Source organism: Vipera berus, assembly GCF_964194415.1.
Source record: "Vipera berus genome assembly, chromosome: 3".
Classification (NCBI taxonomy): Eukaryota; Metazoa; Chordata; class Lepidosauria; order Squamata; family Viperidae; genus Vipera; species Vipera berus.
Genome location: NC_138204.1, coordinates 189,784,762 through 189,812,701, shown reverse-complemented (window position 1 = coordinate 189,812,701; position 27,940 = coordinate 189,784,762). Strand labels below are relative to the sequence as shown.

General features: G+C 37.0%; 1 protein-coding gene across 2 annotated transcripts; it reads right to left on the bottom strand.

Moving 5' to 3' along the window:
• Positions 1-1,994: 1,994 nt before the first annotated feature.
• On the bottom strand, positions 1,995-26,900 carry LRRC69 (leucine rich repeat containing 69; the record flags this gene model as incomplete). Of its 2 annotated transcripts, none has more annotated exons than XM_081322582.1 (8): positions 1,995-3,330; positions 7,272-7,451; positions 8,463-8,564; positions 18,061-18,132; positions 20,368-20,563; positions 23,585-23,657; positions 24,547-24,673; positions 26,718-26,900. In XM_081322582.1, 8 exons carry the CDS (start codon positions 26,898-26,900, stop codon positions 3,217-3,219), a joined length of 1,047 nt encoding a protein of 348 aa, XP_081178708.1. In that variant the 3' UTR covers positions 1,995-3,216. The 2 variants fall into 2 exon arrangements, with proteins under 2 accessions (XP_081178708.1, XP_081178709.1); XM_081322583.1 differs by having other exon boundaries at positions 1,995-3,327.
• Between the last annotated feature and the right edge of the window lie 1,040 nt (positions 26,901-27,940).

Genomic DNA, 27,940 nt, shown 5'->3' with positions numbered 1-27,940 from the left:
AGTTTGCTGATTCCTAAGATGTCGATGTTCAGTCTTATTATCTCATTTGACCAGCTTGCCTTGATTCATGGATCTTACATTCCAGGTTCCTATAGAGAAAACATCTTTACAGCATCGGACTTTCCTTCCACCACCAGATACATCCACAGCTGAGCGTCCTTTCAGCTTTGGCCCAGTCGCTTCATTCTTTCTGGCACTACTAGTAATAGGTCTCTGCTCTCTGCTCAGTAGCATATTGGACACCTTCCGACCTGAGGGGCTCATCTTCCAGGGTCATATCATTTTGCCTTTTGGTACTGTCCATAGGGTTTTCATGGCAAAGATACTGGAGTGGGTTGCCATTTCCTTCTCCAGTAGATCACGTTTTGTCAGAACTCTCTGCTATGACCTTTCCGTCTTGGTGGCCCTGCATGGCATAGCTCATAGCTTCATTGAATTACGCAAGCCCCTTCGCCATGACAAGGCAGTAATCCATGAAGGGGACACCTTTCCTATGAGTTCATACCAGCATAGACGAAGTCTTTTATAACTTTATCACCGTAATACTACTCTTATCTGTAAAATAGATAAGGCTGACAGTAACTAACTCCAAATCATCCAACAAGCTCTGTGATTGACTGGGAATTTGAAATTGGGACTTGTTGGTCTAAGTCCAAACCCTGTTTTGCATTGAGGCTTGAAACATTGAGCTCCCAATAGGAGTCCCATGTTATGGAACGTCTCAAAAGACTTGGCTCTAAGCACAATAATGGTGAACATGTACTTATTTGATCTTGCTGAGAAACCATGATGATTTATGACACCACTTTCAGTTACAGACTAGAACATCAGCCCTGTGATTTTAATCCATGCCTGTGCGGTAGACTGAAAACAACTTGGGACAAACTTTTGCATTGATTTATGGTTGCTTGAGTTTTGCAGTGGTTCTTTTGCGTAATTTGCTGCTCTGAAGGTATAGTTTAAAATATAACAAATATACTAACCAAATGTTTTAAAATAAAACAAAATCTACAATAAAACAGTTTTCACTAGGAATTCATTAGGAATTCTTTTACATTTATTTATTTGTTTGTTTATTATAGAAAAATAAAACTCTTGCAGAAATTGTCACTAATATCCAGACAGCTTGACTTTGTGTTTAAAGGCACAGCAGCTATTAGATTGTTTTCATTCCTAATGCCATAAAAGAGTTTGTACAAATGCAACGCTAATGTGGTTTTCAAAGTTCTAAGCAAGGAGTGTGCAAGTGCAGATGTCTGTTCCTGTAGAAGAGAAAGAATCCAAAGTATTTAAAAGCAGCTTTGGAATTATTTCCAAATTATTACATTGGAATTATCTGTTAGTTGAATTCTCTGAATGGTAACTTTAAATTTGCTTGAGAGATGTTTCTGGCATATTTTTCTGAATTCCAGTCAAAAATGCCCATTCAGAAGAATGGATTTGTTTAACAACCATGTGATTTGCTTAATGACCACAATGATTCACTTTACAATTGTTCTAAATAATGTTCATAAAATTGAGTCTGGTTACATGGTAACTCAACTAATAATAATAATAATTATTATTATTATTATTATTATTATTATTATTATTATTATTATTATTATTATTATTATTATTATTATTATTATTATTATTATTTATATACCGCCCTTCTCCCGAAGGACTCAGGGCGGTGAACAGGGCAAGCATAAAAAATACAGAGATACAAAAGTTAAAAAGGATTAAATATATGCCCACTAAAAACAGTAAATACAAATATTAAAATAACAATAAAAAACCCCGCCCATCCCCCATCAGGCCAGGCCGGCTTGTTCAAATAAGAATGTCTTTACATCGCGACGAAAGGAGCGAAGATCGGGCGCTGTCCGGAGCTCAACCGGTAACTGATTCTATAGCTCCGGGGCGCCCACAGAGAAGGACCTCCCCCTGGGGGCCACCAATCAACATTCTCTGATCGGTGGCACCCTGAGGAGGCCCTCTCTGTGGGAACGCACAGGGCGAAGGGAAGTTGATGCCGGCAGCAGGTGTTCCCTAAGGTACTCCGGACCCATGCCATGTAGGGCCTTAAACACCATTACTAGTACCTTGAATCTCAGTCATAATCTTATGACTACAACAATTTAAAATTGAAATTCCAGGCTCCGTTGTGGTTCTAAGTCGAAGATTACCTGTACAGAAAACTGTAGCTACAGTAGGCAGGGACAGCTTAATCAGCCTATTTCTTTGTTAAATTTGGGGAAGTGGAAAAATCATTCAGTGCATTCTACAGGTATCTATAATTTTGTATGGTCATCTCTTTCCTAATATAAATGCTGAATTCAATTTTCTGTTTTAAAAAAACAGTGAAATGCTGCATAGCTTTTCAATAACGTTATTGTGCTGAATGGAAAATGTCACTTAAGGCAATCACATGGTTCCACTTATCCTTTCTGCTTGATCTCTATGTGTAAACTGTAAATGTTCATATTTAAGATAAATTTGGTATTTTGCTAGACTATAATTAGTGACATGAGATGAGCATGCTAATTAAAACTTTAGAAGACTTATCGTATAGAAACATCCGTAAGAATTAAAAAAGACCCTTCCATATAATAATTGGAAAAGCAAGTAAACAGGCACATATCTTTAATTTCCTGCTTCCTTACAGAACTTTTTTTTTTTTCAAAATTTGGCATGATACACATAGATTTTTCTGTAATCAATGCGCCTAAGAATGAAGAAATCCCTTATACATGCCATCTTTCTTTCAAATCGTCCAACCCGGTTTCTCCAATGTTGAAAGTTCTGCATGCCAAATTTTATACCCAAGTTATAAACATCTAGAAAACAGGATTTTAAAGTAAAAGTCAATCTCCCCACATATGTTAAAGGAGTCTATTGCATCATTAAATTCTAATCCTAGAAAAATACAGAATTTCACATTAGTTTTGGTGGACAAAATCCCAAAGAAATAATATAATCCAAATAGTTTTCATTATAAAACTTTACCTGAAAGTAAAATAATGCTGCTTGCCCAAGTAAATCTACTGTCAGATGTGGAGTCTAGTTTGCCAAAAGATATTACCAACCATCACTTCTCTGAAATTACACTGCCATAAAAACTATTAATTTTTAATTAAATACTGATGTAGCAATTAATGCTGGCTTCAGGTTTTAAAGAACTTGAGAAACTGATAGCTGCAAGCTGGTTGAGGCACCGTTTCACTGTTTGCTTTACAATACAGAGATTCCAAAGAGTTCATGATCACGGTGGTAAAAACATTTGTATGAACATAGTAGTGACCTAACAGGTAAAAGCTGCAAGTTTTTGCTTGTCTTCATTCGCTTCTAAAAAGAAACAGAAAAAAATTGTGAATCTAGGTTACAGAATTTTACATTTCTTTTTTTTGTACATTATACTTTACTATGAAAAAGTCTCTTTTTAATCCCTCTCATAAACACTTCCAACCTTCACATTTTTTTATTTTTAATCCCATTTATATCCCGCCCTTCTCCAAAGACTCAGGGCAGCTTACAATTTAAGCACAAACCAATGTGCTTAGCAATAGCCTTCATTCTATGTATATGCCTGCTTATTAGGGCTTTCGCCCCCCCCCAAGCGGCATTATTACAAAGTCAGCTTAATTGCCCCCAACAATCTGGGTCCTCATTTTACCTACCTCGGAAGGATGGAAGGCTGAGTCAACCTTGAGCCTGGTGGGATGCGAACCTGCACTAATTGCAGGCAGCTGGTGTTACTTAAGGAGGCATTAGCCCACTGCTCCACCAAGGCTCCTTTTTTTCTGATAAATGATATAAATCATATCTGCAGTTAAGGAGTTTTCTGAAGTTGCCAGGGATTCTGAATATGTAAAGAACATTCTAGCCCAATTATAATAATTAGGTGAGGAAAATGGGTCCACAAGAATCAGAGAAAACAAATTTACTATAGCAATTAGACGAGCAGAACCTGGACCTAGAAATCAAGATTTCATATTCTGTTGAAGTGGTGTCAAGAAATAAGGTCAGATTTGTTCCGGGTAAGCCTCCAGAATTTTCTTCCTTTTTATAGAGTTCCTCCAAAGGGATGTCAGATTCTGTTATGAAGTACTATAGCACATGTGTATGAGTATGGTACTGTCCATGTTAGTTCCATTCATTCATCCACTCATGTTTCAGATTTCACTATCTTTTGTCCCAATTAGAGACTAAACCCCCATTTGAAAAGAACACAACATATGTAGTGTCTTGTCTTGGACTATACACAGTGGTGGGATTCAGCCAGTTCACACTAGTTTGGTAGAACCGGTAGCTAATTTTTTGTTGCCCAGGCCCAGAATGGACTTCCAGAAGCGGCATCCACAGAGAACTGTTCACATATTTGAATCCCACCACTGACTATAAAACAGGACTACATGGTCCTGATATGTTTGCCAATAGCTACATTCCTTGACCAACGCAGACAACTAGGCATGGAGAAGTACTGGGTGGTTTTTATGAAGCTTACATAGACACGAGAATCAAAAGATACAACACCAAAACATATTTTTGTCATTCTGAATCAACACAGTTTGAAAAAAGCAGGGATTAAGAGAACAGCTCTTGAGTCTGAAATTCAAAGAACAAAGTTTGAAGCTGATTTTCAAAACCCACTATTTGGTTTATGTTTGAATAAACTGTTATTTGAAAAGGGCTGCTGTCTGGGATATTACTTGGACACCAATTATTGTTGCTGCCATTGTTGAAGGCATTGAGGAATCTGATAAGGAAATATCTCTGAAATGATAACCCAAGACATCATGGGTTATCTAGCATCGATTAAAACTCATGTGATCTCAGATTAGGAATCTGATAGACAAAGAGAAGCAGAGTGATATACACAGAGTCACAATCCTTAACCCTCTATCTATACCCCACTGACTTCCTGGAGTCAGTAGATCATGAGCTGCTAAAAATTCAGTTCCGTTGGACTTAAACCTGTATAAGCTTTGTTGCTTGGGGAAAGGAGTAAATAAATATTGTTCTCTTTTTAGCCTCCATTTAAATGAATGAGGATTGTCAATAAATACCATGAAGGTAGCATGGACATTTTTGAGAATGTTCTAAATGGTAGGGCAGGAAGCTTATAGCCCATAACTGGTTTCATTCAGGTAATCAATAGGATAAAATGGAGGACTAGTTTGGGGTAGGGAGGTGAGAAGGCTGGAATGATGTACAAGAACAATATTTAGCTCAATCTTGAATTTATATAAATGGAAGAGTACACTTCTTTTTCTACATTAAGAGTAGATATACAATCCAATCAAATAAAAATATATTTATTCTTATAATAATATGCAGAAAGGCTGCATGTTATTATAATAATAGCTTTCCATGGTCAGCACAATTACATACATACTAAAACCAGTATCTATTTGGATTGACTATATTTTTCCTCAGCTTCCCCACAATAACCCAAAGAAGTATTTTGTCCTTTTGGCAACCATAGATGACCAATGCAGTTGACTTGTCCAAAGGTAAAAGTCAATAAGCTTGGTAACCTAATGGAGATTAAACCTGTTTTCTCACATCTATGTCCAAACTTTTAGTTATCATTCTATTCTACAAGTCATTTATATGAAAAATAATATCACTGTTTTCCACCCCTATTAACTTGAAACCAGTAAGATTCAAAATTCAGGATTTTATATTTATGGTGTCAAAATGAAAATGTGTTATATTTTTACAAATTAAAATTTCAGAATGCTATTGTGTGCTTTCCACTTTATTCATACAGAATGCCAATTATGCAGGATGAGAATTGAGATATTAAATAATTATTGGTTGGGTCAAAAGAAATTAAGTGCTTGCCTGAAGGGGGGTTGTGTATTGTGTTTCACAAGCAACTCTACCATGTGGAAAAGATCCTCAAATATAGCTTGCAAAATGGCATGGAAGGTTTTTAAAGAATCCCATGTGTTCTTGGGAACTTAGCCAGAGTAATTGGGCTGCTTTTCATAAGAAATGTGCATTGGGCAGATGGATACTTAGTATCTATAACTGAGAGAAAATAGATCATTTACAAAACAAAAAATATTTTGTTTACATAACGTCTGTTTTCAACTTAGTCCAAGAGCTTGTTTATAGAAGTTGTTGTATAAAACTTTAAACCCCTACTAAAATGTATACATTATATGGGTGGTACTGCTCCGATTCATTATTTCTTATGCAAGAATGTAATCTCTGAAATTAAACAGTAATGTTCTGCTTGTTCTTGTACAAACTTTCGCAAACAGCACTGATGTATTTTCATTTTGGGTCACTGAATTCTGCATTCAAACCTCCATTTTGTAATACCCATTATTTAAATTACATTGGGATATCTTCAAAAATATAAGCACTCTTTGTTTATTTTTATAAAACATATTTTTACTGTAAAACATATTTCTTGTTATAATTGTGTATACAGTACAGTGTCCCAGTCAAAGAAAGTTTTGGTGTTCCCTGATTTTCTCCCAGAATTTTCTTTTCTACCCATTCCCAGTGTTTCAGACATGGCCCAGCCATGAAATTGGTCATATAATCAATTAAAATATAAATTTAGGCTTGTTAAACTACTTTCAACTGAATATATGAATGAAACTTGTGCTATTACTATATATAATTACATTAATTTTCCAAGATAGATTTCTTCAGGTCCAAAACTTTAAACAATGTTTTCTTTCAAAAGCAATTTTTGATTATATTACAGATTTTCAGTGGAGATGAAAGCCCTCCGGCAAGCATATGTATAGTTTATTTCCTATAAGTTATCTATTTAAAAGAAACTAAGGAAGTTTTTACAACTGCAAAGTTAATCAGAATAACCATGAGTTTAGAAATGGAATTAATGATAAAATTAAGGCAAATCCTCACATTAATAAATAAAATAAAAGTAACATTATTTCCCAGTTTTGGATTCTGGTCAATCAGATTTTGAAGCACACATTAATATTAAGCCCAGTTTTTCCTTTATTTTCCAAACACAGTTTTTCTATTTTTAGGTTCCCTGAATCCTATAAGCAAAACTTATAGGAGTATAAATAAGATACCCTTGGCCATTGATAGAAAATTAATTCTTGACCATATGGAGTCTTCCCTTAATTTGTCAGGATTCTGCTTATGTTTGGAAGCCAATAATTATTACCTTGATGAATGCAGAAGAAAAACAAAGTAGAACTGCATAAGAAAAGCATGCAGCAATAAAATCTAGTTAGTCTGGAATTGTAGCGAATACATCTTTAAAATTCTACAGTATCAAAGTAACTTACCTGTTTTATATCTATGAAGCGCACACATTCTAGCCACATACTCAGAAAGCTGTGGCCACACTGTGCACATTCTTGCCTCTGGGAAAGCAAATTCTGTACTTGTGGGTTTTGTTTTACTGCTCTGCATAAAAGAGGGTTTTCATTTTCCAGCTGAGTAAAAATAAATCTTGCTGTTATTTCCTGTGGATTTAAAAGACAAAATAATAAATATTATTGACAAGAATTGTAATAGAAATTTAAATATGTAACCTGAAGTTTTAATTTAGAAAAATTATACACCTCTGTCTTTTTAACTGCACGCTGCAACTCAGAAAAATACAATAAAAACCATCATTAGAACCTAATTAAGAAGGAAGACAAAAATGAAAAACAGTAATGCTTTACACACCAGTGGAAATACGTTGAATTGAGGATGGAAGATAACCCATAACCAATAAAGCTGTTTCAATACGTGGATTATGTGGGACCTTTGAGAGACACCATTCAGCACTCATGTTGCTGCATTTTCAACAATTCCCAGGCTTTTTTCAAGAAATGCACACTTGTTTTAATAGGAGGAACCCATTCAAGCAGTTTCCAGGAGTCAAAACTGACTCAAAGATACCCCCCCCCAAAAAAACCACCCAATTTATCAGCTGAACATGATAAAAGGTGCTCTATTACTTATGTTCCTTAAATGTTTTCTTCCTCGTTACACATAAGAGGATAGCATTTACATTTCATGCATAGCGTACATCAAAAATGCTCCTTCCTTCTGAGTTATTGGCTGATTCACATATTTTACTAAATGATAAGATGGCTTATTTAGTTTAGCGATGTATGTGAACCCATCTAGTGTGTTTCATAAATCATTACTTATATGGTTTGGTGTTACACGAAACCAATTTTTCACTGGCCCATGTTTAAATTTAGAACTACAGTTGAACCCAACTACTGTTTTAATTGATATTTTAATCATCCCAAATTCATACAGTTAAGGTTCTTAGTATTATACTAAATCATTTCAATCCATTTCACTTCAAACTAATATACAGTGTTTATATAATTTAAATAACTTTCAACATATATCCCAGGTTACAAAATAGTTATTTGAAATTGTTTGAATAGCAAAAATATAAATTAGTTTGAAATCTAGAGAAAGCATCATACTAAAGCAATAGTTTATTGAAGGAGTACTTCTGTATTAATAACCTTAAGAGTGAGAATATCCTCTTCTTGTATGGCACTAACTGGGTTTTTCTGAAGCAATGGATTATCTTCACAGTAAAGTTCCTCAAGCTGAAGATATCCCATCTATTTAAATAACAAAATAACTTTTTAAATATAAAACAATATAGTTAGTATTTTTTCCATTAACATCATTTATCTGCCATACATCTTAGGCCTACAGTTTGGTTTTGCATTTGTGGAGCCACCTGACAATTTTGGGAATAGTTATTTGTATTCTTTCTGATTACCGTATAAGCTGTCCAGTGTCTTTTTGGGAGTCAAATGCCCACAAAATTACATAGGGAGAGAGAGAGAGAGAGAGAGAGAGAGAGAGAGAGAGACAGACAGACAGACAGACAGACAGACAGACAGACAGACAGACAAGTAATCATATTTGATGATAATAATAATAATAATAATAATAATAATAATAATAATAATAATAATAATAATAATAATAATAATAATAATAATAATAATAATAATAATATAGTAGTAGTAGTAGTAGTAGTTGGAAGTGACCTTGGAGGTCATCTAGTCCAACCCCCTGCCCAGGCAGGAAACCCTATACCATTTCAGACAAAGCTGTCCAGTCTCTTCTTAAAAATTTCCAGTGTTGGAGCATTCACCACTTCTGGAGGAAGGTTGTTCCACTGGTTAATTGTTCTAACTGTCAGCAAGTTTCTCGTTAGTTCTAGGTTGCTTCTCTCCTTGACTAGATTCCATCCGTTGCTTCTTGTCCTGCCTTCAAGCGCTTTGGAGAATAGCTTGACTCCCTCTGAGTCAAGCCCCTGAGATATTGGAACACTGCTATCATGTCACACCTCGTCCTTCTCTTCATTAAACTACACATACCCAATTCCACCCCTTCATGGATTACTGCCTTGTCGTGGCGAAGGGGCTTGCGTAATTCAATGAAGCTATGAGCTATGCCGTGCAGGGCCACCCAAGACGGACAGGTCATAGCTGAGAGTTCTGACAAAACGTGATCCACTGGAGAAGGAAATGGCAACCCACTCCAGTATCTTTGCCATGAAAACCCTATGGACAGTACCAAAAGGCAAAACGATATGACGCTGGAAGATGAGCCCCTCAGGTCGGAAGGCGTCCAATATGCTACTGGGGAAGAGCAGAGGGCTAGTACTAGTAGCGCCAGAAAGAATGAAGCGACTGGGCCAAAGCCGAAAGGACGCTCAGCTGTGGATATGTCTGGTGGTGAAAGGAAAGTCCGATGCTGTAAAGATTTTTTCTCCATAGGAACCTGGAATGTAAGATCCATGAATCAAGGAAAGCTGGACGTGGTCAAACAAGAGATGACAAGACTGAACATCGACATCTTAGGTATCAGCGAACTAAAATGGACAGGAATGGGTGAATTTAATTCAGATGACCATCAGGTATACTACTGCGGGCAAGAATCCCTCAGAAGAAATGGAGTAGCCTTCATAGTCAATAGAAGAGTAGGAAAATCAATACTGGGATACAATCCTCAAAATGACAGAATGATCTCAGTTCGAATCCAAGGCAAACCATTCAATATCACAGTAGTCCAAGTCTATGCCCCAACCACCAGTGCTGAAGAGGATGAAATTGACCGGTTCTATGAAGCCCTACAGCACCTTATAGAAGTAACACCAAAAAATGATGTCCTTATCATCATGGGGGATTGGAATGCTAAAGTAGGAAGCCAAAAGATAACTGGAATAACAGGCAAGTTTGGCCTTGGAGTACAAAATGAAGCAGGGCACAGGCTGATAGAATTTTGTCAAGAGAATACGATGGTCATAGCAAACACTCTTTTCCAACAACCCAAGAGACGGCTCTACACATGGACATCACCAGACGGTCAACACAGAAATCAGATTGACTATATGCTCTGCAGCCAAAGATGGAGAAGCTCTATACAGTCGGTAAAAACAAGACCAGGAGCTGACTGTGGCTCAGACCATGAGCTGCTCCTTGCAAAGTTTAGGCTTAAACTGAAGAAAGTAGGGAAAAGCACTAGGCCAGTCAGGTATGAATTAAATCATATCCCTGTTGAATATACAGTAGAGGTGACAAATAGATTTAAGGAATTAGATCTGATAGACAGAGTGCCTGAAGAACTATGGACAGAGGTTCGCGACATTGTACAACAGGTAGCAACCAAAACTATCCCAAAGAAAAAGAAATGCAAGAAAGCAAAATGGCTGTCTGAGGAAGCTTTGCAAATAGCTGAGGAAAGGAGGGAAGCGAAAGGCAAGGGAGAAAAACATAGATATGCCCAATTGAATGCAGAATTCCAGAGAATAGCTAGAAGAGATAAGAATGCCTTCTTAAATGAACAGTGCAAAGAAATAGAAGAAAACAATAGAATAGGGAGGACCAGAGATCTTTTCAAGAAAATTGGAGAGATGAAGGGAACGTTTAATGCAAAAATGGGCATGATAAAGGACCAAAATGGCAGGGACCTAACAGAGGCAGAAGAGATTAAGAAGAGGTGGCAAAATTACACAGAAGAACTATACAAGAATGAGCTTAACGTCCCAGATAATCACAATGATGTGGTCACTGACCTCGAGCCAGACATCCTAGAATGTGAGGTGAAGTGGGCCTTAGAAAAGCTGAGCAACAACAAAGCTAGTGGAGGTGACAGTATTACAGCTGAGCTATTCAAAATCTTAAAAGACAGTGCAGTAAAAGTGCTACACTCAATTTGCCAGCAAATTTGGAAAACTCAACAGTGGCCACAGGATTGGAAAAGATCAGTTTACATTCCAATTCCAAAGAAAGGCAGTGCCAAAGAATGTTCAAACTACCGCACCATTGCACTCATTTCTCATGCTAGTAAAGTCATGCTTAAAATCCTACAAGCTAGACTTCAGCAGTATGTGGATCGAGAACTACCAGAAGTACAGGCAGGATTTCGAAGAGGCAGAGGAACTAGAGATCAAATTGCCAACATACGCTGGATCATGGAGAAAGCTAGGGAGTTCCAGAAAAACATCTACTTCTGCTTCATTGACTATGCTAAAGCCTTTGATTGTGTGGATCATAACAAACTGTGGCAAGTTCTTAAAGAGATGGGAGTACCAGACCATCTTATTTGTCTCTTGAGAAACCTATATGCGGGTCAAGAAGCAACAGTGAGAACTGGACACGGAACCACTGATTGGTTCAAAATTGGGAAAGGAGTCCGGCAAGGCTGTATACTGTCGCCCTGCCTATTTAACTTATATGCAGAGCACATCATGAGAAAGGCAGGGCTAGATGAATCAAAAGTTGGAATTAAGATTGCCGGAAGAAATATCAACAACCTAAGATACGCAGATGATACCACTCTAATGGCAGAAAGTGAAGAAGAACTAAAGAGCCTCTTGTTGCGGGTGAAGAAGGAGAGTGCAAAAGTTGGGTTGAAACTTAACATTAAGAAAACCAAGATCATGGCAACTGGCCCTCTCAATTCCTGGCAAATAGATGGGGAAGAAATGGAGGTAGTGACAGATTTTGTTTTCCTGGGCTCCAAGATCACTGCAGATGGGGACTGTAGCCAAGAAATTAAAAGACGCTTGCTCCTGGGGAGGAAAGCCATGGCAAATCTAGACAGCACACTAAAAAGCAGAGACATCACCCTGTCAACAAAAGTGCGTATAGTCAAGGCTATGGTCTTCCCAGTTGCAATGTATGGCAGTGAAAGTTGGACCATAAGAAAGGCTGAGCGCCAAAGAATTGAGGCCTTTGAACTATGGTGCTGGAGAAGACTCCTGCGAGTCCCTTGGACTGCAAGGCGATCAAACCGGTCAGTCCTAGAGGAGATCAATCCTGACTGCTCTTTAGAAGGCCAGATCCTGAAGCTAAAACTCAAATACTTTGGCCACCTGATGAGAAGGAAGGACTCACTGGAGAAGAGCCTAATGCTGGGAAAGATCGAGGGCAATAGAAGAAGGGGACGACAGAGAATGAGGTGGCTGGATGGAGTCACTGAAGCAGTAGGCGTGAGCTTAAATGGACTCCAGAAGATGGTAGAAGACAGGAAGGCCTGGAGGAATGTTGTCCATAGGGTCGCGATGGGTCGGACACGACTTCGCAGCTAACAACAACCCAATTCCAGCAACCGTTCCTTATATGTTTTAGCCTCCAGTCCCCTAATCATCTTTGTTGCTCTTCTCTGTACCCTTTCTAGAGTCTCAACATCTTTTTTACATCGTGGTGACCAAAACTGGTTGCAGTATTCCAAGTGTGGCCTTAACAAGGGGTGTGGAATATGAGTGCTTTAGCTAACGCTTTGCAAAAAGGAAAATTTGGTCAACAAACGGGTAATTGTTTCAACTGTGGGAAACCTGGTCATTTTAAGGCACAATGTCGAGCTCCAGGAGGAGGGAATAGTGTTGGAAGCAGACAGGAAAATAATAAATCTGGAGTTCGCCCGAAACAACCTTGTCCTAGATGCAAGAAGGGATTTCATTGGGCAAACCAATGTAGAAATGTTAAGACTTCGGGAAACTGAGATGCGGGCTAGCAGCTAGCCCAGGAAGTAAAGCTGCTTGTTGCCAAAATGAACAAAGTTATAAGGGCAACACTATTTGTGAAAAATTGTCTGTTCAGAACGTTCCCACAGCCAGCAAGGGTAGTGCAGTTATAGATTTGATTAATCAGCAAGATATTAATTTGGATTTTCCTGACGTTGTGACTTGTATGCCAACTCAACTTTGGGGACCATTGCCTAAAGGAACAGTAGGTTTAGTCCTTCCTCGTTCCTCAGCAGCAAAAAAAGGGTTTCACATAATTCCTGGAGTAATTGATTCGGACTATTTAGGACAAATTATGATTCAAATAATGGTGAAAGTTCCTCAATTAGCAAGTAAAGGGGACTCCGTGGCTCAATTAATACTATTTCCTTATGTAACACCTGGGGGAGATTCTGAGCGGATTCGAGGAACTGGAGGGTTTGGCTCTACAGATACTGTGGATCCTCAAATCTTAGCTATTATAAAAAATTTACAAAAGGAGAAACCTAGGCAAATTTGTTTTATTAATGGGAGGCCTTTTTCTGGAATTTTAGATTCTGGAGCTGATGTGTCAGTCATAGCTTCATCTGACTGGCCCCCGGAGTGGCCAGCCATTTCTGCACCGTCTGTGTGGGGTGTGGGTGGCCCTCAAGCTGCTCGCCAAAGTCAGCATTGGTTGCAAGTGACAACGGAAAGAGGAAACAGAACAGCCAAATTAAGACCAGTGACTTTGCCAATTCATGTTAATTTGTGGGGAAGAGATTTGTTAGAACAGTTTGATGCAGTTATAAAATTACAAGATTAAAATGAACATCACAAAAACAGCTTTACCACTAGAATGGGACAAAACACAAACAGTATGGGTTGAACAATGGCCTCTTCCAAGGGAAAAATTGGAAGCTCTTCATCACTTAGTAGCAGAGCAATTATCAAATTAGAATAATTGATCTTAAAGACTGCTTCTATACTATTCCTTTGTGTAAAGTAGATAGGAAGTTATTTGCATTTACAGTACCAGTGTTGAATGCAGAGAAACCCACCAGTAGATATCAATGGAAAGTACTACCCCAAGGAATGCTTAATAGTCCTACCATGGGTCATTTATATGTAAATCAAGCTTTGGAAGGATTTAGAAATGCATTTCCTAAGGCTACCGTTGTTTAGTGCCTTGAAACTGGGTAGACAACCAACAGATCAGATAGTTCTAGATAAAGCTCAACTACAGGTGTTTCAAACAGTTTCTAATTCTTTGAGTCAAATTTGGGTTGACAGATGTCAAGATAATATTCCTTTGTCTTTAAAAAGAAGATAACCCCTCCTCAGAAGTCTGCGCAAAGGGCAGAGTTAGCCGCAGTAATTTTGTCTTTGCAATTATTTAAAGATCAAGCATTTAATTTAATTACTGATAGTTTATATGTTGCTAATGTTTCTCCCAGTGTGGAGGACAATTTATTTTCTCTTTTTCTTACACTGCAGCAGTTATTAGCTAGCCGAAGATATTATTTACATGTGTCTCATATTAGAAGTCATCAACCATTTCCTGGATGGGTCTCAGAAGGCAATGCAGTGGCAGATGCGGCTACAGCAGGAGTTGCTTTGGTGGCCACAATTACACCATGGGAGAGTCACTCTTATTTCCATCAAAATGCGAAAGGCTTGTGTAAGCAATTTGGAATCTCTATGTCAGAAGCCACAGCCATCATCAAGCAGTGTACATCCTGTGGTCAGAATGTTTTTGGTCCTTCTATGGGTGTCAATCCCAGAGGATTGAAAGCAAATGAAATTTGGCAAATGGATGTTACTCAATATCCTCCTTTTGCTCCTTGGAAATATTTACATGTTTCTATTGATACGTGTTCTGGGTATATTTTTGTTTCTCCTCAAAGAGGAGAAAAAGTAAAACATGTGATCAATCATTGTATTAGAAGTTTTTCAATAATGGGAAAACCTGTACAAATTAAAACGGACAATGGACCTGCATATTGCAGTGTGGCTTTTGCAGAATTTTGTGATAAATGGGATATTTTGCATAAATTTGGTATTCCTTACAATTCTCAGGGTCAAGCAATAGTAGAAAGAGCAAATAGGACATTAAAGGAGGTCTTGACAAACATAAAAACAAAAAAGGAGGAAATGTGACTAATTTACCAGTGTTGCAGGAATGGTTATCTTTAACTTTATTTACTTTAAATCATTTAAATATTTCAAAATTAGATTCAGTTTTGGACTCCACAGCTGTGGACCGACATTTTGGTCAACAGTTAGAGGTGCAAAAGGCTAAAGTTTGGTATAGAACTCCACCTGATCCCATTTGGCATGGTCCTGTGCTTTTGTTAACATGGGGGCGAGGATATGCTGCTGTGCTTGCTCCAACAGGTCCAGTCTGGATTCCAGCCAGGTGTGTAAGACCATATCATGAACCCATGGTATCAAGGGTTATTCGATCCTATTCCGGATTTCCGAAAGAATCAAAGGATAACAATCAAAATGCCAAAGGAAATTCCACCTCAGAATGAACAATCTGTATCGCATAAGGAGAAAACTCTTGGAAATGATGTGGAGAAGGAAATTAAAATTGAAATGTTTGTTAATTTTATATGTATAATATTTGGGATTTGTTTGGGTATATTGTGTAATGAAGTCAATGTTTATTCAGTTCAATTGGAAAAAAAGAAAAAAGAACCGGAGCAAGGAGCCTGGAGAAATAATGTATATGTGTTGCACCTTCAATCTACATAATGAATGAGTTGCCATTTGGTCATTTAAGAAACAGAAGAAACGTGAACTTTGATCAAAGTCCAATAAGCTGAAGGATTGGAATGCAAATGGCAAGAAGACTTATATCACCATCAGAAGTTGCCATGAATTATAGAGATTTGCATTTGTTTGAATCATTGGATTGTAGCTATGTTTAACCAAACTATCAAGACTTTAAATTGTTAGAACAAAAAGTTTCAGACATTAGAGATGTTGTATTGTGGAATCACATGGCTTTAGATATTATGTTAGCCACAAAAAGAGGGGTGTGTGCTTTAATTCATAGTCACTGTTGTGTTTATATTTCTGATTTTCATGTTAATATTGCTCATACAATTGATGTTATGGAAAAGATGGTTAAAGAAAAATTCTTTAGTTTATACTGGCTCTGCAGTGACAAGTCCATGGGATTGGTTATGGTCTTGGCTACCTGATTTTGGATGGGTGCGACAAATTGTCCCCATCATAATTGGAGTTATATGTTTGCTGATTGGTTTGTGCTGTTGTATACAATGCTTACCAAACTTATGGTTTATGATCACCCTAGAAAGAGGTGTTATACGCCTACAAACTGTTGAAGTAACTTTAAGATCTGTATGGCAGTTAAACAAAAAAGGAGGAGATGTAGGGAAATTATTGCAGACTGCAGAAGCGCAGCTGAAACAATTGTTTTTCAGTCTCCTGAAACAAGCCATGATAAACCACCTGTTCAGCACAAGGTGAATCAGCTAATTGTTGGCTATTAAAATACAGCTGACATAACCAAGCCAGGGGGAGTATCTTGCAGGTTCAGAGCCAATGGGAAGTGGGATTCTTTGTTATACACAAGCTCAATCCAATGAGTTTGTTTCCTTGTGAATAAAAGAGAGCTTTGGACATTGCTCTGGGCTCTCATCCCGAGGCAGGAGAGACTCTGTCTTTTTTTCATGAGAGACCACCACAAAGATGGGAACTACATCAGCTTTTTTCCAGTCCTCTGGTAGTTCCCCAGTGCTCCAGGATCTTTGAAAAATATAGTTCAGTGGCTCTGAGACCACGTCTGCCAGTTCCTTGAGAACCTTAGGGTGTAAGCCATCTGGTCCTGGTGATTTGAACTTGACTCTAGGCTGGACAGGTGCTCACTTACCATTTTCTTGCCTATCTTATCTTGTGTTTCTATTCTGTTTTTTATGGCACTGTTTTTGATAGGTTGGACTGTTTTTTTCCTTTGTGTAAAGACAGATGCAAAACACGAGTTAAATAGTTCTGCTTTCTCCCTGTTGCTCGTCACCTTCTTGCCACTTTCTCCCACTAATGGACCAATTATTTCCTTCACTTTTTCTTGTTTTTTACATGTTGGAAGAAGCTTTTTTTGTTATTTTTGACTTTGGTCGCAAGCCTTAGTTCATTATGAGCCTTAGCTTTCCCCACTTCATCTTTGCAGGCACGGGCTATTTGCTGATATTCTGCCTTAGCTATGTGCCCCTCTTTCCACTTTTTATACTTGTCCTTTTTATCTTTCAATTTAACAGAAAGCTCTTTATGCAGCCATGCTGGTTTCTTCTGAGAGCTGTTATTTTTCTTTGTTGGTATTGTGCTAGACTGAGCTTTTATTATCTCACTTTTCAAAATTTCCCAATCTTCTTGAGTTGTTTTCCCCTTTAGGATTCTCATCCATGGAATCCTTCCCAAGCTCTAAGTTTATTGAAATTAAAGTCCAAGACTCTAGTTTGACTGTGTTCTATTGCTTGTGCTTCCAGAATGTTGAATTCCAATAATGCATGATCACTTTCCCCAAAGGTTCCTGTGGCTTCAACACCTTCAATTATTTCATAGAAGAACAAAGCTACAAATACAAGGGGGGGGGAGGGAATGTTTTTTCTGCCCAGATTGAAAAGGCCTCATGTATTTCAGTCTAAAACTACACAAAAGAACATTTTCTATATCTGCACTAAAATGGTGGGACTCTGTTTAGAGATCCATTCCAATGGCTTTTGTGGCTGACTGTACACAATTTGTTTTAGAAAGCCTTTGATATGGCTGATTTTACCTGCAATTCTTCATCTGTGATTTTGAGTAAACGTTACTAAACTTTACTAAGCAACAGAGTATTTCCAAAACAACAAAATGGAGAAATTCATGTACAAAAACAAAGTGGTTAGAACTAAAATGCAATAACAGCATAAACACAATTACAAAAAGAAATATAATATCAAAAGTAAGGATCCTTGATATATTCATATGGCACTCTTGGAAATGCATTATTTTTGAGTACTTTCTGGGCCAACCATTAGACTACAATAGAAGATTGGTTAGGGCAATTTCCACTGAAGAGATCGGATAACGGTCATACTTACTGCTTTGGGAAAAATATGAATATTATTTCCTGCAACATCAAGAATCTTAAGTCTCTTCAGCTTGCAGATTCCCTAGTTAAAAATGATAAATGTGAATTAATAATATTAAATTAAGTACCCTTCAGCACAAACCTAAGTAGACCTACTTCGAAGTTCCGCAGTGTGTTTCCAAGTGAACGTGCATAAAGTTACTGAATTCCTGGAATGTATTTCCAGAGCATACGCAGAAATAACCATCAAATTTCAATTTTAATGTGAAAGAAGAAATAATTATTAAATACATGGAGAATAATTTATTCATTTTAATTATGTTTAAATGTGACCTAAATTATATTTAAAAAATTTTTGCTATGCAGTATCATTATTTTGTTCCAGTCCTTTGTCTTTTTATAAAAAAGGTATGCCAAGAAACTATTTGAATCCAAAATGTAGCATTCTTCCTTAAATAAGGAAGGGTAGAATGACAGCAGTCATGAAAAAAAGCTGAATATATAGAGACAGAAAGAAGTGTTAATAATTCTTTTTATATATTAAATAAAATAAACTGAAGATAATGTGTCATATTTATTTGCTCCTAGGATTAGACTATATTATTCTTGACATTTTTTTTTCCTGCGTTGTCAACTGAAACATAAAACAATGTTTTATGTTGTGATCTCAAAATAACACTAGAAGTACATTAGACTGGCAGTGGATTCATATACTATGCTAAACTACATGTAGCTGTTTTCAGCTAAGTATCTTGTGTGAATCTAAACCCCCTTGTTTCAAAATCATGGTATATAAATAATATTTATATCTATACATCTACGTTTAATTCAGCCAATTATGGTTGGCTATTTAGAATTCACCTTTATAACCTCAAAAGTAAAATGGATGTCATAAAAGGATTTCTTTTTTTTTAAAGAAAGATTTTAACTAAAACAGGTAGCATAAGCTCACCTTAGAAAAACAACATTGTTGCATAGGACCCCATGGCTAAAATGCTGTAACTCATTCCATGCTAAAGGACAATTTTGCTATGAAAAGTTTCATTTTTCTCCATAACAAGCTGATCACAATTTTCAAGAGGTGTTCCAGGTATATGAGAAAGTAGTTTGTACAGAAACTGAAGCTGTTTGTGCTATTCTAGACACATTTTATATAATCTGTAGCACCTTCACCAGATGCAAACATTTTTAAATATCAAATATACATTTGGATTATGGATTAGGAGTGACTGCTTAAGTTTTACTTCTTTCTATTTTTAGCATTTTTAAGATATTTAATATACATATGGAAATTAAACACGACATTTGGACAATCCAACTAATTTATTAGACTTTATTATTTTTCTTTAACTTCTCTGCAATATTCCAAAGGCATTTAACTCTTTCAACCATTTTTCCATGAAAAGCAAAACAAAAAACAAAAATAAAACGCAGGGAGAAACTGTTACGCTTAAAATTGATTCAGGCAAAAGTTTGAGAGTCAACTAGTACAGACAAAACAATCCTTCGCGCTGTGATGTTTATTATGTTACACCAAGGGTCTGCAATCTTAACAACTGTAAGACTTGTGGAATTCTGGGAACTGAAGTCCACAAGTCTTAAAGTTGTCAAGGTTGCAGATCCCTGTGTTACACCATTGAAGCACATTTACTACAGGTAGTCCTCAACTTACAACCATTCAAATTAGCGACCATTAGAATGGCACTGAAAAAAGTGACTTACAACCAATACAATACAAGTGACTTACAACCAATACATTTACAGGTGCTTAGGAATTGGAATGTATTTACAACTGTTCAACACCTTCCCAATCAGGTTCCAACAAAACAAAGTCAATGGGAGAAGCTGGATTTGCTACACCACCACATCATTCACTAAACTGCAATGATTTGCTTAATGAACATGACAAAAAAAGCTGCAAAGTTGGGCACCACTCAGGTTAACAACCACTTGGCTTAACAATGAAAGTTCCGGTCCTAATTGTGGACATAAGCCAAGGACTACCTGTACTTTACATAAACGAAACCTTTGACTATTGTTTGGGGTATACCTACTGCATATTTACCAAATAACAGAACATCATTGCAGTTTTTAAGATGAGTTAACTATAATACACAAAAGATCACTCTGCAGCAAAGTGAAAAACTTCAACCATCCAAATTTTCCTGAACAAGAGTCTCCAAGCTCCATCATCATTGGCTCTTTCTATTGAGCGTCTGAAAGCCTGTTTCATTTCCCTATCCAATTCCTAAAGGCATGGCTTTTTTAATGGTCACAATATAATACATTTTTTCCTCAAAAAACCATAGCTACTCACATCAGGGAGGGTTTCTATTTTATTTCTTGACAAAATGAAGACCTTGAGTTTTTTCAGATGTTTGATGTCTTCAGGTAATGTGGTGATAAGATTGTGGGATAAGTGTAGTTCACGCAAATTCTGAAGGCAACAAAATTCCTTGGGAATCTTTTCCAGTTTGTTATTCTCTAAACTCACACATTCAAGATTTTCAAGCCTATTGGAAGACAATATTTGAGGATACTTGCTTTTAAATATTTAACAACTGTTTATAGATGATAGCCTCTATTGTTTGCATATAAATAAATTTTAATAAAATATAGCACATTCTCAAATTAGCCTTTCTAGCCTAATAAAGGAGAATATTTGTTGCTCAGGGTTGACATGAGGGGCCCTTGGTGCTCACTAAACTTCCTTGTTTTCTTGCAGATGTTTCATTTCCCAAACTAGATAACATCATCAGTGCTAGTGATGTTACCTAGGTTGGGTAATGAAATGTCTGCAACAGAGCACCAAGGATCCCTTATATCTATGTTGTTTTGTTCCTGTAATCTTTAACTAGATAAAATGTTGCATTACAGAGCCACAATTTTTGAACCAAGATATCTCAAATGGGCTCACTTACAGAATGGATCCAAAATCTGAGATTCACAACTCCTGTGGAATTAACATTTGGCAAATTTTATAAAATATTTAATGATATAAATTAAAACATTCAATAAAACATTTCCTATATCTTTGCTTGACTATTCTATGCAGATCAACATGGGCTATTTTCAAGGCAGATACATATTTGAATGTTTCCCTATTTTTCCAGTGAAGGCAGAAATTCTACCATTCAGAAATTCAGAAATTCTGCCATTGTTGAAAGTACTAGGGAATCTGGTAAGGAAGTATTTCTGAAATGATACGCAAATGTCATAGGTTGTCTAGCATCTTACTAAAACTCTTGTGCCTGTAACATTTAACTGAATGAAAACAGTGCATCATAGGGCAATTTTTTTCAGCCAAAGTACATCATGTAGGCTAACTTACAGAATGTGTTTTCAATGTGCATTACATGGCTCCCATGGAATTGAAATTTGGCAAATTATATAAAACTGTATGTTTTATAGCTGGTTCTTTGCAGGCATTGAGCAAGATGGAAGGTTCAAAACAGCAAAAGGCTTTATTGAAGGTCAAACATAACTGAAGCTACAAGGGAGCTGCTGTGCAGCTATTTATACGGTTGGCCAATAGGCAGCAACCAATAGGTTTGAAGCATAGATTTCCTGCCCAAAGACCTACTTAGCCGGCTGGAGACAACCAGTCTGGGCTGGCTAGCAATTGTTACAACATACCATGAACTAGCACTTAGCAATTGGATGCAAGCAATTAGCAAGCAGTGCAACATGAGCAAACACAACATATACGAAAGGCCAATACATTACACAGTATATAAAATGATCATATAGCATTTTATGACAATACAAAATGTCAAAAAATATTTCCACAAATATATTGCCACAAAGAAAAGGGAGTCAACTTATTCTCCAATCTGAAAGCAGGACAAGAAGCAATAGATGGAAAGTAAACGAAGAGAAAAGCAACCTAGAACTAAGGAGAAACTTTCTGGCCATTAGAACAATTAATCAGTGGAACAACTTGCTTCCAGAAGTTGTGGTGCTCCAAAACTGGACGTTTTTAAGAAGAGATTGGATAACCATTTGTCTGAAATGATATAGGGTTTCCTGCCTGAGCAGAGGGTTGGACTAGAAGACCTCCAAGGTCCCTTCCAACTCTGTTATTTTGTTATTCCTCAATTCCTGATGTCTGACAATGCTATACAGTTCAACATGGGCTACTTTCAAGGCAGATACATCTCTGAATATCTCCCTGAATGTTTAAGAACTTTTCAAATACTTTAAATTGTTGAATTATTCCCATTGTTAAAAGGTATTGAGGATTCTGATAAGGAAATATTTCTAAAACTATGGACCAGTGGGTCACGAGTTGTCTAGCAAATTTTATTTTTAGAAGTCTGAAAGTTGATTAAAAAATAATTTAGTAGCTGTCGGTTGTCTGAAGTTGTGCTACAACATATTATTTGCTGATATATTTGAATGTTATTCATTCATGAGGCTGATAATCATCGCTGAATCCCTTGAATGAAAATAAACCCACCCAAAAATAATAATTCCAACAGCTTCATGAAAGATATACAAAATCGTGGACATTAATGCATTCCAACATATGCTACATGCTTTCCTTCTGGACCAAATGGAAAACCCAAGTATTAATCGCTCTTCTAAAGCACAGAGGCAGTAATAAAGCCAAAGCACGGGGGCAGTGATAAAAACCACTTAAGTTTTAGTTCCCATCAAATAGCATTCTGAAATAATTAAGATGCAGAAGGAATTGATCCACTTTGATCTGATAAAATGGACAAATTGGAAGAGGTGATTTTACAATATCCAGGTCCGGATCCACATAGTCTTACAAATGACAACCAACACCTGAGATGATGGCTCATAAGCAGTGCTTTTTTTGTAAAAGAAAAAGGTGCCAGAACTCACACGTCATACAACCCGCTTTGCCTGCCCTACAAGGTTCCATCCAAAAAAGGTACCGGAACTGCGTTCTGGGCGTTCTATGACAAAAAAAGCCCTGCTCATAAGAAAACTGGCAACCAATGCAGTTCTGAAAGCAGTGCGTTGGTATACAGTATTTAAGCAATAGAAAAATGATCTGGATCAGTGTTTCTCAATCTTGGCAACTTTGAGATGTGTTGACTTTAACTCCTAAAATTCCCCAGTCAGCATGGAGTCTTAAAGTTGCAAGGTTAAGAAACATTGGTCTATTGTAGATAAATGAAATGAGGCGTTTTTTTCAGCTACCATCTGAAAAGGTGGGTAAACTCAAACCTGGATCTTCCTATTCTAAATCCAACACTTTAGCCACTATATTGCACTGCCTCTCATAACAATGATTCTCCTTTAATGCTAATCTAGGAGTTTGTGTCCTTTCTATTGACTTAGGAAAAGTATTTATATTCTTTGTTAAGTAGCTTATCTTTTAAGATAAGCATACATCCCCCTCAACCACACATAGTCCAATCTTTAAAACATTAAAAGGAATTTACTTTCATCATTCAAATGATGATGATGCTGTTCACAAAAATAGCGATGGGTTATTAAAACCAATTTATACAGTGCAGCCAATTCAGGCAAAACCTTATCCTGATATTTATCAAATTTACCTGCAAATCTCTGGAGGAAGGTAACTTAGTTGGTTCTTGTTCAGATTGAGAAGTTCTAAATTCTTCAAATCATCTGTAAACAAACATAGCCTTCAAATAATTTTTTTAGAGATATGAAGTCTTATATTATGCCTATTCTCTTAATGTTCCATTTTATTTATATGTCATGGTACTATTTTTAAATAACCAAGTGGTACTTTTAATTAAATAATTTGAGGTAAATACCATCCCGCTATGCTTTTTTAAAAAAAATCTTCATTTCTACTAAAAAAAATTCTATTTTGCAAGAGCATTTGCAGAATTCTTAGGGCTGTACTTGAGGTTTTCAAGGGTCATATGGAACCTCAATTTCTACATCTGCATTAGCTTTGTTAGGACCAGTTTCAGTTGAAGATGAACTACTGGCAACAAAAAATACTTAGAAGATAATGTCCCCAGTGATAGAAAACAGATAAAGCAGCTTACAAGTAACAACTGTTAATGAGAACATAATAAACATTTTTTTAAAAAAAGAAACAGGATCCTTTTCAAGGAGCATAGAGTTGAATAGGGGAAGAATGAATTTGGAGTAGTTTTTTGAGGTGATGACTTTTCTTTTTCTTTCTTCTCTCATAAAACATTCTTTAAAATCCCCCAAAGTAGGTATTTAGGAAAGGCATTCATCTTTTCTCTGACATTTTTCCTCCCGAGATTACATCAGTTAAAACATGTGCATCATTGACAATAAAATATCTTTTAAAACTATTCATTTTATTCATATGCTAACTTATACAATGGAAGTTATTATGACACACTTGAATGAACATGCAAATTAAAAGTAATTTCACTACAGTAGGATGCGGGGAGTAATTTCATTATATTGCATAGATTTGTTGCCAAGTATATAGTATAGCACCTATGTAGTTATATATCTACTATATAGTAGAGTATCTGACTTTGAACACAATATGATATGCCCTTACCAAATATTAAAGGTGATATTTTGGTGATCTTGTTTCCAAACAAATAAAGCTTTTGCAGAGATATGAGATATTTCAATTGTTCTGGAACTTCCTCAAAATTATTATTTCCCAAATTTAGTACCTTCAACTACAATCAGATATTTGATTAAGCAGTGTTGATCAGTTCTCCTCTAAAGTTGAAAAATGAAACTCATGTACATTATTATCTAATTTTGAACTATCATGTTAAGAACTGAAACTATCCCGTGATAAAAGCATGCAACAGAAATTCTATCTCTTAAAAATAAAATTGGACATTATTGTTATTTAGCTTGAAATTAAGAAATGGCCTACAAGCAAAATCCTACATTATAGCAGGATACACAAATGGCAAGGAATTATCAGGAAAAAAATGTATAGAATGGAATGGCATGCAAATTCCTCGGAAATAGTCCTTATTTATTTATTTATTTATTTATTTATTTATTTATTTATTTATTTATTATATTTTTATACCGCCCTTCTCCCGAAGGACTCAGGGCGGTGTACAGGGCAATAAATACAAAAAACAGGATACAAAAGTTAAAAGCGATTAAATAAATGCCCAAGGTTAAAACAATAATTAAGATGTATTAAAAACCCAACCCTAACCCATCAGACCAGGTCAGACTGCTCAAATAGATACGTTTTTAGATCGCGCCGGAAGGAGCGAAGGTCGGGGGCCGTCCGGAGCTCAACCGGCAAGCGGTTCTTTAGGTCTGGCGCACCCACAGAGAACGCTCTGCCCCTGGGGGCCACCAATCGACATTCTTTGATCGGAGGCACCCTGAGGAGGCCCTCTCTGTGATTCAGGAGCTCAAAGTAAGGATGAATACAGAATTTATTTGAATCCCATCTTTATTATTTTTACAAATAACTCTGGCAAACATATTCCTTGTCCTATTTTACTCACAAGAAGAACCCTGTGAGGTGGGTTACGCTGAAAGAGAGTGACTAGCCAAAAGTTACCCAGCTGGTTTTCATGCCTAAGGCTAAGTATAGTTAAGTACGTTTGGTACAATGAAATTTTGTATCAAGTAAAACTGCAGGATTGACATGTTGCCCTAAGTCAAGTGATCTATAAACTATGAATTGTATTAATATCACTCCTTTGCTATCATGGTTTGCAATGAGTTGCAATCAATGCAATCTGTCTTAAGCTGCAGTAATACAACTTTGCTGAATATCTATGGAGATTCTCAATTATCCAGGTTATGGTTGTTCCAAAGGTGCTTTTCCTAAAGACAATCAGGCTTTTTTTTTCTTTGAAAACATTTCACTTCCTCACTCAAGAAGCTTGTTCAGTTCTGGATGATATTTGGATTTTTGCAATCCCAGTAAACAGCCTTTAGAGAATATGTTTAAACCAAAACTTTAACAAGATTGGATGTTGATTCTGTCATGGGTTTAGATTATTACAACTGTAGTATATTTATCTCACAAAGTAACATATATTTTATCACAAAGAAAAATTGCCATGCAGCAAAACTCTGTAGTTCTCAACTGTTCCTAAAATGTTGTTCAAAAGACCTAAAACCAGTACCTATTTTTTTTCCAAAAGAAAAAAAACACACTTATTTTAAGATGCTTCTCCATTCCATGTCAGAGGGTAACTCTTCCTGCCTTAGCCACAGTCACATCCTCCCACTTTTAAGAAACCACAACACAAGGAAACTAATCATCTTGTTGGGGGAAAAATTACAAACTATACTAATTCGTTTTCAATATAGATTTTCAACAGTGTGGCTTACAAAGCTGTTCTGGATTGAAAAAAAGTATTCATCCAAAATTCAGCAGCAGCTTGACTGCAGCTTGATTGCAATTATTAAACATTTGTTATAATAGCAGTTTAAAAACAACTTCAATGTAATAATAATACAGATTTTTTAAAAAAAAAAACATTCTAAGAACGGCACGAATGTCCCCTCCCGCTTCTTCTTTCCATGCAATATCAGAGATTCTCTAGTATGGAAGAATGGTGATCGCTGCAGGCGATCAATCTGTAACTGTGCAAGAAGAGCCTGGCCCTAGCTGGATCAGTCAGAGACTTCTTAGACCAGCATTCTGGGTAACAAAGCTTACAATCAGGGTAAGCGAGTGACAACCATGCTCCACAAATACGCCTCCAAGCCAGGGTTTTGGGGCCGGCTCACCCGGCTCAGAGCCTCCATTTCGCGAGAGAGACTGAAGAGTTGGTTGTCTCGCAGGCTCAGGCCCTCCAAGTTGCTTAACCTGGCCAACCCCCGCGGCGGGTGCTGCAACCCCCGACGTGCCAGAGAGAGCGAGCGAGTTCCGGAGCCGCCCCGCAGCACGCGAAGCAGTTGCGCTTCCGCCATCTGCAGACTGTCCTCCAGCCCGATCGCGTCGCTGTGGAAACGGCAGCACTGAAGTCTTTTTCTCCTGTTGTGGAAACGCCGAAGCCTCGGCTCGTTCTGTGGGCGGGGACAGGATTGTGGCGATTATTACAGCTCGGCATTCATCAGTCATAAGCATTCATCTGTGTTCATTTATGACGAGTAACGTCATTAAAAAAGCGCACTACAAACTTTGTGTGTGTGTGTGTGTGTGTGTGTGTGTGTGTGTAGGGCAGGGGTAGGCAACCTTGGCTCTTTTATGACTCGTGGACTTCAACTCCCAGAATTCCTGAGCTATGCTATGCTGGCTCAGGAATTCTGGGAGTTGAAGTCCACGAGTCATAAAAGAGCCAAGGTTGCCTACCCCTGGTGTAGGGGGAAGAAAATACACACCTAGTGAACAGAAACGTGGGATTTATGAATTTAGTTGCCATCGCTTGATAACATTGACAGGTCTTATCAGAATCCGAAGAGATAAATTATTATAAATAATGTTAAAACTTATCAGATTATTTTCTAAACCATAGCTATGGGGAAAAAAAACAGTTGATTTACATTAGCATCCAGGTGCAAATAAATTCAAGTGTGACCTTGGCTAATTTAGAAAGCCAAATAAAGTTTTGCTGGTTATATCTTAGAAGAACTGTTCTTGAAGGAGACATTGCTGTAGAAATAACGTCATTTCAGCATCCCAATTTGGTGCAGTGTTTAAAGTGCTGTTAATTCTAGGCCTTTTAGGCACAAAAGCTGGCTCCTGTCTGACCCACCTCACAAGGTGGTTGTTGTAGGAAAATAGGAAGTTCAGAGGTATTAGGTTCTTTGCCACCTTGATTTGATCAAATATAAAGATGGAATAAAAATCTAATCATCCCTTGCTTTCTGTAATTTCTACTTTGTAGTGCTAAAGTTAATTAACTTTGGGCCTTTACAAAATACTTCACTGCAGCACTACACATTCACACAAACACTAACAACAGCATATTGTAAGCTGAGAAAATAGCTTGAAGGGGGCCATTCCAAAT